The 12162-nt window shown below is 30.7% G+C and overlaps 5 protein-coding genes across 5 annotated transcripts, besides 1 other annotated feature; all 5 read left to right on the forward strand.

Annotated features, from left to right (window-relative positions):
* Positions 1–5: 5 nt before the first annotated feature.
* On the forward strand, positions 6–2755 carry TVAGG3_0982950 (peptidases S8 Kp43 protease domain-containing protein; the record flags this gene model as incomplete). The annotated part of the gene is made up of 1 exon (XM_001323754.1): positions 436–2745. One exon carries the CDS (start codon positions 436–438, stop codon positions 2743–2745), a length of 2310 nt encoding a protein of 769 aa, XP_001323789.1.
* Positions 2756–3217: 462 nt separating this feature from the next.
* On the forward strand, positions 3218–3904 carry TVAGG3_0982960 (uncharacterized protein; the record flags this gene model as incomplete). The annotated part of the gene is made up of 1 exon (XM_001323755.2): positions 3218–3850. The coding sequence occupies one exon, from the start codon at positions 3218–3220 to the stop codon at positions 3848–3850; it is 633 nt and encodes a 210-aa protein (XP_001323790.1).
* A 3130-nt stretch (positions 3905–7034) lies between these two features.
* TVAGG3_0982970 (transcription-initiator DNA-binding domain ibd family) lies at positions 7035–8173 on the forward strand (the record flags this gene model as incomplete). The annotated part of the gene is made up of 1 exon (XM_001323756.1): positions 7036–7665. The coding sequence occupies one exon, from the start codon at positions 7036–7038 to the stop codon at positions 7663–7665; it is 630 nt and encodes a 209-aa protein (XP_001323791.1).
* A 1021-nt stretch (positions 8174–9194) lies between these two features.
* On the forward strand, positions 9195–9431 carry TVAGG3_0982980 (N-acetylmuramoyl-l-alanine amidase family; the record flags this gene model as incomplete). Its single annotated transcript, XM_051253966.1, has 1 exon — positions 9195–9431. The coding sequence occupies one exon, from the start codon at positions 9195–9197 to the stop codon at positions 9429–9431; it is 237 nt and encodes a 78-aa protein (XP_051079540.1).
* Positions 9432–9896: 465 nt separating this feature from the next.
* Positions 9897–12162: part of a mobile genetic element that runs on past the window's edge.
* TVAGG3_0983000 (uncharacterized protein) lies at positions 10035–11113 on the forward strand (the record flags this gene model as incomplete). Its single annotated transcript, XM_051253967.1, has 1 exon — positions 10035–11113. A coding segment is annotated over one exon (1079 nt), but the record flags the coding sequence as incomplete, so codon positions are not given.

Below are 12162 nucleotides of genomic sequence, written 5' to 3' on the forward strand. Positions count from 1 at the left end.
CTCATGTTTTTGTTTTTTTTTCTCCGAATTCCATTAACAGAAAAGGAATATTTGGACACAAATGAGCGTCAAAAAGTGTCGAAACATGAAAAGGCTTGGTATTACGTTCAATATCCCGAGCAATACGATTTTCAGCAATTAGTTGATTTAATTCGAATACCAGAAGAAACAATTCTTTCAATTACGCGAAATCTGATTTCAGCAGAACTCACTCATAGCATTGCAGAGAAGTTATCACACGTAAAAGGATTTTGGGTCCGAAAAATTCCATCAAAACATAAAATAGAGAAATCAACAACTGGATATTATTCAGCATTATGTCCTAAATCGTGTAAATTACCAGGAAAAATAATAACTCGTACAGATTTTTATGCAATAATTAAATATAACGGAGATCCAGAGAAATTAGCAAAAACAACATGTGCTCGTTTATTCATGCCATATGCTCATAGACTAGATCTCAGATCTCGATTTAATTCAGGAATTACACATAATTTTGATTTTCCATACGGAGATTCTTACAATGAGACTATGAGAACAATACCATCACTGAAGAAACACAATATCACAGGCTTCGAACAGTGTTTATCAATCATCGATACAGGAATTGACGAAAAAAATCAATGGTTGATCAGACCCAACCTCACAGTCGACTCAAAAATATACACATCATTAAATCTAGCCGATGATGAAGATGAATATGAAGGTCACGGTACATTTGTTGCAGGAATTGCAGCAGGAAAAGCTTATTGCTCTGAGTTTGCAAAATCATTCAATGGTGTTGCAGAAGATGCAAGAATATACATGGTTGATATTAAAAATAAGAAAACTGGTAAACTTTATTGGCCAGAAAACTTTTTAGATTTATTCCAACCATCTGACAACTTAAAATGCCCGACAATACTCAACGCATGGACTATTGATGATCCGCTACTTACAACTGCAATGGATATCATTGCTTACAAGAATCCAAAATTATTAATGATATTCCCATCGTTAGTTGACAAAGATGGTGGAATAGTCACCCCAGGAGCTGCAAAGAACATTCTCTCAGTAGGAGCAATCAATTCCCTTCCTATTGCCAAAGGATTTAAACAAACTGAGACAACGGTTACAGTTTTCAACGAAAGAACTAACGAATATTATTTCGGATATACAGATCCATGCGGGATACCGTTCCTTAATACCACATATACAAAGGATCCTTTAGAATTGCATTCATCAGTTGGAATCAAAGCTTCTGATGTTCATATCGTAGATGAAAATTCAAAGTCGACAACAACTGCCCCAGCAGCGTTGGTTTTTACGACAAATGAAATTAAAAATAAATTTAATTTCCCTGTTATTCGACTTTCACCATCTAAACAAGGCCAATTCAAGCCAGGAGATAATATAACAATCATTCCTTCTCCTTTGGATGAAGGAACAGCTAAATCTTTTGGAAATCCAGACGGAAAATCTGGAATTAAGAACAAACACTTCCCATTCTTTGCGAAACCAGAACTTTCAGCACCAGGAGGTCCAATGCTTGGTCCGAAAGCAGGAAGCTCCGCTTGTGGCCTCGACGGATTAACAATTAAAGAAGGACCAAGCGTTGCTTCAGCTATTATTGCTGGTTCAGCAGTCCTTGCGAGACAGATTTTGCAGATGGAGACCATGAAAGGCATTAAACATATATATTCTTCAGCAGTTCGTGCTGCTATGATTGCATCTGCAGATTATCTCAATTTCAAGAACAAAACTGGACCAATTGAAGGTCAAGGCTTTGGTGTACCCCAACTAGAGCGTATCATTCCAACGAAATTAGGTAACGAAACCAAGAAAGTATTAAATGTGTCGAATAATCTCCATATTCTTCACAATAATACCATAAAATCGGACTCAAGAAATGACTATTGCCTCACCTCTGAACAAGATGGCGTTCTTTCGATTGCTTTAGTTTGGCACGATTATCCAAGAGACCCACGCTCCAACGAATTCCTTTCCCAACCTCTCTATTTAAATGTAGCAACTGATGAGATACCATACGCCTTCCATTTGGCCAACAACGACGCAGAGGACCAGCCAACATTAGATCATTTCAACACAGCTCAACGAATCCTTCTCAAAGTCCGCAAAAATATGAAGCTCCATATTAAAGTTGTATCAGGTCATTTTTCAATCGCCGCTTTGGCCCATTATTCCATTGCAATTGTTGGAAATATTTCATGGCCCGACAACTATAAGTGCGATGGCTATTTCGTAGTTGGTAATTGTCCAAGAGAATGTCGTGGAAGAGGCTCAACATGCCGCCAGAACAAGCTTTGCCAGTGTTCTAACGATAGAGGAGGAGATTTCTGTGATTTCAGAGCAGATAAGCTTGAAAAAGACAAATTAATAACAGTTTCACTGACAAAACGCTTTGAATGGAGCATCTTCAAGTACTTGCCCGATAAATGGTCACAAGGAATGTCAATGAAAATGATTATTAACGGAATTAACTACGATAAAGCAGGATTTATGGTAAATTCTGCAAAAGCTCCGACATTTGAAAACAACGCATGCTCGGAAATATATTGTCCATGGGCAACTTTCGATGGACAGAACTATACGTTTAAATATGAAGATTGGGACTTCATTTCTAAGCATACAAACATGATGTTTGGGTTCTACCAGAAGACAAAAGAGCCTCAGACATTCACTATTGAAATGAAGCTTATTAAACCTGCAAAGAAGCAAGATCCTTCACCAACCCCTAATGTTTGATTATATTAAGAATAAAATATTTGATATTTAGTGTTATTTTTTACATCTCAATCACTATTATCATTTTTATTGAACTTTATTTGATATCTTCAATATTTTATCAATAAAGTGTTGATATACAAAGAATAATAAATGAGACATATTCTTATCGACTCTAAAGATTAAATTAGAGAATTTCATATATTCAATGAATGAGATATCTTATCATTTTGAAGAATTAAATTATTTTTATTCTTCTAATGAATTAGACTATAAGGATATTATGTTCTTGTCATCTATATAATACTGCATCAAATTATGGTTTACTTGATGCATACTCAACGAAATTTTATTATAATGTGCATAGTTTCAGCTGTGAAATCATTATCATTAAACTTTTAATGCTGAGAATAGCATAAATGCGTTATGAAATCTTTATTCTTGAGATTATTTCATATAAATGTCGATTATTTTTCTCTCAATTTTAATTTTGATGACAGAAGGTTGGTATACAAGAATCATATCAAAGCAATTTTCAAAAATCAGATGGATAACTATCGGTGACTTCTGGATCAATATATATAATTGCAAAAAGGATAAAACACCAGTTATGGCTCTTCACACAAGTAATTTAGAAATAACCGATTCAACTGACGAGATTTCAAATGCTCATTCATTCAAGGTACTCATTAACCATAATTGCGCCCAAAAATCTGTCATTATTTCAACACCAAATCAATTTGATATTGTTGAAATTAAAGAACGTCTTCAAAAAGAAATCGCAGCATGGAATGAATATGCACTCTCAACTGTCCCTAAGTTACCGCAACAATTTGTCATGGATAATACCGGAAAATTCGTTTACCGAAATATTGATAGACTTCATGTTAGCATTATAGAAGACGGAATCGAGATAAAGCAAGAAAGTAAGGATGATATCAAAATTTTAGCAAATTCTACATTTGATGTTTATCCAACACTCGAAACAGAATCAGATCCTCGTTGGGTTGCTATTACTTCAAATACAGGAAGCTACCATTTACATTGCCAAACTTTTGAAGATGCAAAACAATTTGTTAATCTCAGTCTTCACTTTTATCGTCGGCTTTCAGACAAGAAAACCTAATGTGCAAATATCAATTTTTGTAATTAATTTGTTTCGAAATGTAAATGTTTAAAATTTTAATTTTTTAATTTCTGATTTGAGAATGCACACCTTCACATGGTATTTCCCATTTACCATTCTCCAAACTTGTTATATTGGATTTCTTAAAAAAAGGAAAACTTCATATAGACAACAAAGATATTGATTAAAATTGTCCCCATTATGCTTGACATCAGAAGCACAGTAATAGTGTGTCTGGACTTATAGAATGACTTCCCTGTGATTTCGAGATATATATATATATTTTGATATTCTTAATTATTCATATTTTACTTGATAATGTATGTAATTTATTGTATTATGAAAATTAAACGAAAAATATCGCTCAATAAGAGCGAAATTCGATGTTAAGAAAGTAAATTGTTTATTTATTATGCTTCGTTCAGGTATTTTTTGAAAAAATACTTTCTTTGTTTTTCTTTCTACTTCTGCATATAAAATATGCACAAATAAGTATTTATAATTAAAATAATTTTTAGAATTTTGGTAAATAAATCGTTTGATCTTAGATTAAATAAATCGTTTCTCCTTACAATTAGACTGTGATAACAATAACTGTGTAGTACAGTTAGATTTTCGTTAAATTGCGCAAATATTTGATAAGTTTCAAAATCTATTTATAGTATGTTCTAATATATTAGAATTCAATAATATGCGATAACATTAACTGTAAACAATCGGCATCAAGTGCTTGATGAAAATCGATATCAATATTTAAAATTTTCGAGGCTTTTTTGACTGAAAGCAATTGCCTTGGACACCTGAAATGAAATCCTTCTTGGTAAATTTTTCCAAATTTTTTCTATTTTCGAAAATGCCTTAGCAATTTTCTAGGTAAATGAGAACGTTTTTTACAATTCTCGTTTTTTTTTTGGAAAAATGAGGTTAAAAATCTTAAAGATTTAAAAATTATATAGAAACAAAGCATTTAAATTGCATTATAAATCGATAGATGATTTTTATTTTTGTTATTCTATAATTTTTATCCTAAAATAAGTCAATAAAAAAGCAAAATCAAATAATTAATTTTCAAAGATATATAAAATAAGCTTATTATCCAATGTTTTAAATCAAAATAGTTTGATAACACATGTAATATATAATTCTTCATAGATCATCAGGTAATGTTAGTAGGATAAAAAAATATCTAGTTCAAAATAAGGGTTTGTTTCACATGTTTAAAAACCATACTAAAATATCTAGAAAATAATCAATAATATCATGATTTTATTCAAAGGTAAGCTTAAGATATATGTTGTTTAGTAATTCGATAATAAATCTGAATTACATGCGTATCAAACTCACATCCTTAGACTTCTCATCATAATTTTTACCAGTTAGTGATTATTACCCCAGAACAAGCAAGATTGATTTGTATTACATAATCAAACGGAAGTTTCACTAAGTAGTTGAGATTTTATCAAATGATAGTATTCATAATACTTTACTAGAATGATTAGTCAATCTGTTGTTTCAATATTGTTTTAAATTTATCATGCCAAAACGGTATTTCAATTATCATTGGTAATAAACAGGGCTTCTTCTGTTGTAATATTTCGAAAATATAAAGTCTCAACTTTAATGCTAGATATGAAGAGTTTGTCATCGAATAATTTGATTTTCGCGATATTAATATTCTTGGACACTTAGTATATCATTGTCCCATAGTAATAACATGGATCAATTCTGTTTCAATGATCAGATTAAGCTGATGATGCTCAAAGAACATAATATTGCAATATGCATTAATCTTCGCATAAACATTTAATTGTAAAGGAAATCAATAAAACCATGATTGTTTGAAAACATCAAAATTCTTTGATTGCTATATAATTTAATTACTGATTCTATAGCTGTTAATTACGAAATGTTGAATTAAGCGGCTATTGAGTATTTATCAGGTTGATGCATAGTTTGTGGAAAAAATACACATGGAGGCATGAATTACATGGTAATACTACTTTTATGCAAAGTAACGGTAGTTATGGTTCATACAACTCATTGTGAAATTTTTTGATCAATTTGATCAATAAAAGAATAATTTTTTGTTTATATTTGAAAAACTTATGTTCCCATATATGCCTTGTATGCAGTATCAACGATTAATGAAGCATAAAATCTGGTCATACGTGGTTTGTCCCTGAAATTGAATTGCATAAATATTTCATTGAAAAATTTGAATGAAAATTTCCTGTTGTGTTTATGGATTTTGCGTAAATTGAGTTTAATACTTAATTATAGTTCATTTTATTCCGTTAGAATTAATAAACGAATAATTTGTTCTCAAATCTAGAATTGAAAACTCTTATGGTAGTAAATTTATTTTGTACATATTGCGTAAAAGATACTCTGAATTAATAAGTAACAAAATTAGTCCTGAAATCGTTTCTTTTCTGAATTTGAACAAACCCATCACTTTGTAACAAACTTTTTGAATACCGAACCCGCCAATTTAAATTTTTGATTTCTATTTTAAATTGGTCTCTATCATATGATGATGTATCGCAACACACTGGTGATCGTCCTCAAAAGAACCGAGGAAAGATAATCAAAAAATTTTAATAGGCGAGTGGTAAAAATAGTATAAGACTGACAAATAAACCCGATTTTTATGTTTTGAATAAAATTTAAGAAAATTTCGAGATGAAAATTTCAACAAAAGATCATAATTTTAAAATCTGATACTTGCTGTTGACTAGAGAACTCAAAACGGCTGTATTTGTTAATTGAAGCCAATTATTTGATCGATGTTGACAATTTTGGTCTCAATTGTTGCGACCTGCCAATAATTTTGGATTTTCAAAAAATGTATAATATATTGTTCTAAGTAAAAACGCCAAATTTTATGTTTAAAACGTTCTTTCAAATTTGAGACCGGCCGCTAAGTTTGCTCATTCAAAAAATTAAATACTATCAAATTGACTAGATATTATTGTCCAATTTTATTGAATATATCTAATAATACTATTATTTAAGCCCAAAATTATTTTGAATTAATTCAAAAGCATTAATCGTTATGGTAAAATCTTTATCTAAAATATAGCGCCATACTATTATCTCTATCTGTAAAATACATTTCTCCAGGTAAGTTCACAAAATTTGAGAGAGTTTGAGAATTTGGTCTTTGTTTCAAAAAATCATAAATCATGCTTGCAGAACGTCTTGCTTTAAGTTATAGTCATGCTATGAACCTACTCATGAACCAAAATTGCATTACAGCTTATGATCCTCTTGTTGGTGCTCTCTCGCCCAACGACCAAGCTGAGTACATTCGCCTGGCACATTTTATTGCCACATCTGAGGAAAGAAACAAGAGAAATCTTGGAATGCAAACATTCATTAAGCATCTCTCTATGATACACGACTTCATTCATAAAGGAGACTCTAAAGATAACCTCAGGGGATTAGTATGTGGTATTCAGTTTGGCCATGAGTCTTTGTTAATCAATACAAGCCGCCTGAAAAAGCTTATGTGCCGTTCAAAGTCTTGCATGAATGGCTGCTTCCAAAAGATGGGGTATATGCCTTCACGACCATCTCAAGAACTTGCTTCTTTACTATGCAAAATTACTCCAGGCATCAGATCAGAAGCAATGAACCCAAGAAATTGGTGTGTCAGACGTGCTTCCGTTAAATCTCAGCTTTTTATTCAAAATGTCCAAATGGAAATTGCTGCCAAAGTAACCACACCAATGACAGATGCTCCATCAGCTTCAGAAGATGAAACGTCAACTATTCCTTCAATTCTTAACATTTCCCTCTTACTTAATCATTAAAGCAAAGTACTATCTATTCATTGGATGGGATAGTGCCTTACTTTATATGATGCGGATTATTATAAGGAATTGTTTGTTTTGACTTTTCATGTTTATATATAAAGATAGATCTTGAAATTAAGGAATTTTTCAAATTTCTTGCTTTATGCATATATATTAATATGTAATCTCAACTCAGTAATGCAAAATCTTACTGAGAACGATATCTCGATATAGTCTTTATATCCGTAGTAACTTTTCGGCAACATATGATCATCATACAGCTGAAAATAAAGAGAGTTGTTTTCAATTGTCATAAACAATTAATTGAAAAATAAAAGTAGTATATAATGCGGGTTTTGTGACTTTTTTTGTAAACGTAAGAATTCATACAATATCGAGTGATTTTGTATCATTTTTTTTAACATATGAAGTAAAAAATGTATGATTCTTACGGTTTTTATTCTTACGTTTTTGAATAAATCAAGATTTAAAAAATTTTCAAAATTGTAAGACATTTACACTAAACCCATACATAATGAAATAAAAAAAATAAAAAAAATAAAAAAATAAACTTTAAAAATTCATGTCTTACATTTTTGAATAATTTATTTTTTAATTTGTATGAAAATGAGTGGATCAAGATTCGTAACCGTCAATCAATTAATGGATGCTCTTTCACCAATTCTTGAAAATGTTAAACAAGTAGATGTTTATTTCGATGATTATGTAGAAAGTTTTATATTATAAAGGTAAGTTTAATATTAAACTTATTGCTTTTGCATTTGATAATAAATTAATTGAAAATGCAAAAATTTGGGAATTAATTCCAGATATTGAATATATAACAAATATTAATGATAAATGGTTTAAACAAATTCCAACCACAAAAGTTCTTTGTAAATTAATGATCAAAACTGAGGAAAAAGAATTTAACGGGTTTAAATATCATCCAAATAAAGTTTCAGAACTAGAAAATGAAAAACTTCAGAAAAAATTAAACGATAGACTTTCAAATGATCGTATTGAAAAAATAAACTAGCAGAAGTTGCATTTAATAATGAAATATTTGATGAATATAACCTTGAACTCAGTGATGAGCTTTAAGGACCCGGGCTCAACGAGTCATGATTTATGAAATCAATAATTTGATTTATTCGCTCTTCAATAATTTCTATTCTTTTTGTTAAATCATCAATTTTCATTAATGAGGTGATTCTTGATTGAGGAATAGATTTCAAACTAACCACTCCTTTTATTTTTGAAATTTTGAATCCATCAACTTTAAACATTTTATTCAATTTACATGTTGTCAATTCTTCAAATAATTTTTTATTATTAGCATAATAGTCATTAAATTCATCAACAGATGAAAAAAATTTTATTTCAGTAATTGGTTTAACAACGTTTATTTTTTGTTGAACATTTTCACTTTCATTTATTTCTTCCTCCTCTGTTTCATTTATTTTTAAAATTGGTTTCATTTATCATTAAATAAAAATTAGAATATAAGTGATGAAATATATTTTTTAATTAATATTAAATCAGAAATGGCGGCAGGATTCTTTAAAAAATTATGGGATGGAATTAAGAAAGCTGCAGGTTGGGTTTATAAAAAGGTTATTAAACCTGTTGCAAACTTTTTGGCACCAGTAGCGAAAACGGCAGGAACTATCATAGGTGGAGTATTAGGTACTAAAGCAGGTAATCCGGCGATGGGAGCACAAGCAGGTAACGCAATTGGTGGAATTGCTGAAGGAATACTTAATAAAATAGGGGGTAAATAGTGGAAAAATAAATAAATATTATTTTTATCTTAGTATTGGTTGTAGTCTTTGATAAACTTTTTCTCCTTTATTTAAAATTTCTCTTATTGGGGCAGCTTTTGGTGTTATTGATTCAGCAACGTCACTAATTGCTTCTTTATTCTTAAATATCCAATTCGCTCCTTTCTTCATTGTTTCCCAAACTTTATGCGCTCCTCTTTTTACTTTATCCCACAGTTTCTTAAAGAATCCTGCAGCCATAGTTGATTATTTCATTAAAATTAAAAATTCATTTTCATATTTTAATTTTGATTTTTTATTTAATAATAAATGACGACTAACTATTTGGTGCCAAACACTAAACCAATTAATGGAAATGTGTTTCATTCATTCGAAAAGATAAATGAAATATTCGCAAAGAATGATGGAAGAAGATATTATAGAGAACTTGAAAGTTCATGCTATGACTCTGATGCTCCATATTTTGATGATAAACAAACTCATTTAAGAATTACAAATCCGGCTCATGATGTGAACCAATTAGGTGACACATATATTAAACGCAAAGTTAAAGCAACTCTAGTTTCAAATAAAGCTTTCACATGTGATGCCGCTTTTAAATGTATGCGTTTATTCGTTGGTTACAAATCATCAAATCAAAGCTTTAAACAATTAGAAGTAGAAACCGAAAGAGGTGATGCTGGTTATCTTCAGATGGATTGCGCCCGTGAATCTTTCGCATTTGCAACATATAAACCAAAATCAGAAAGGAAAGTTAAAAAGTTTGTTCATTCGTTATATAATAATGTTCAAAAATATGATAACTCAGTATGTGGTAAATATATTGACCCTTCAGAAGTTTTCAAGAAAGCAAATGAAGAAGTTGATATCACTTTTGATATGATTATTCCGGTAAATGATTTGTTAGCATTTCAGGCGTTCGATGATTATCCTAAATCATTTGGTGAAATCATTCTTAAATATTATGTTTTCAGGGATACTTTAGTATTTTGTCAGGTTGACCCGTTAAGAGTTGCTGATTTACAAAATTACGTTTATGAAAAGATAACTGATGAAAATTATGAAAAGATTATGAATCATGTTTATAAATATGATCGCAAATTCCAACAAATCGGACTTCCTGCCAAATTAATTACAAGCTTAGCCGCTACATCTGCTGACGCAACAGTTGATGACGTTATTATTTCATGCACAAAGATGGAAGTTTTAGAGGATAAATGCATTACACCAGGATACGGTTTAATTGAAAAATCAGTTAAAGCAATACCACGTTTATTCAGTAAGGAAGATCCATTCATGATTCCAGCTCAACATATTGACGTTCGTTCACTAAATGGAGGTTGCATCACTCCTGAAGGTATCAGTTCAGATTTCTCATACGCTCTTCATAATGTTACAGATGTTGTGTTAGCATTTCCGAAGAATGCAATGCAAAGAACGGTTTTAGAAAATCCAATGCTTCGAGGTCTTCAGGTCACTATAGATTCCAGAAACTTCCCCGATCAAGCGATGACCACAGTGGGTGACATATTCTTTACACGTATGCTTCAAGCTTCTGATTTAGATGGAGTGAATGAATGCACGGAAGAATACGAGGACTCATTAACTAGACCACTGAATGATGATAATGGCACGCCATTAGCTAGAACATGGAAAGACCAAACTTCATTCTTATGCACTATTCCAGTTCAACGTGATGGAGCGGGTATATTCTTTGATGGATTAGAAACTTTCAACTCACAAGTTACAGTACAAGTGAAAGCTTATCCAATCATTCAGGGTGTAAATGACACTTACTGTTCAAGGTGACAAATCTCTCCTCAGGTTTGGTTTACTAGGACTACGTATTGGACATGGACCCGGATGAAGGTTTGAAATATCATCCAACAGGTACACCACCACAGTATAGAAGTTCATATGATGAAATATTGATGAATAGAAATGTTATAATTATAAAATGATTTTTGATTAAATGGATTTAAATTCTGAAGAATTAGCGGGAGTATATAATACATACGTAGATGATATGATTAATGAAGCATTGAGTGATAATAGAAATGCTCTATCTAAGGAAAAATTAATGAAAATTCCATATTCTGAATGTTACTTAAATTCAATCACTGCAGCAATTGGTAAACAAAATAAAGGTAAAACATTAACGATATTAAAACAAATTATCATTATTGCTAACACTTCCCCCATTCACATGTGTTAATTTATATCAACCGTTCAGGTTCACCTTCAGATGATACATTTGAATCTTTAAAGCATTTAATCAAAATTCCAATTATTTATTTATCACAAGAAGAAGCAGAAGATTATTTAAAAAACTTTTTAATGTATAAAGAATTATATAATACAATCAAGAAGCAAGGATTAGAGGATAAAATTATTGATAAACAACGGGATGAATTATTTGAAACACTTTCTATTTCAAATTTTGATAGAGAATTTTTGCATTCACTCATTTTTCTAGATGATGCGGTGAAATCAAAACTAATAACAAATGAGAAATCATATTTTAATCAGTTATTAACTCAATGTCGACACATTCAGTGTTCATTCTTCATGGCTGTTCAATACTTCAAAGCATTAAGCACAAACATTAAATCAAATCTATCAACACTTTTCATTTTCAGTGGTTTTAGTCGTCAACAGTTGAACGTTATGCTTTATCAAGTGAATTTACCAATGAGCATTAATGAACTTTACACACAATATCAACAATTAG

This window comes from Trichomonas vaginalis, chromosome I (assembly GCF_026262505.1).
Source record: "Trichomonas vaginalis G3 chromosome I, whole genome shotgun sequence".
Lineage (NCBI taxonomy): Eukaryota > Parabasalia > Trichomonadida > Trichomonadidae > Trichomonas > Trichomonas vaginalis.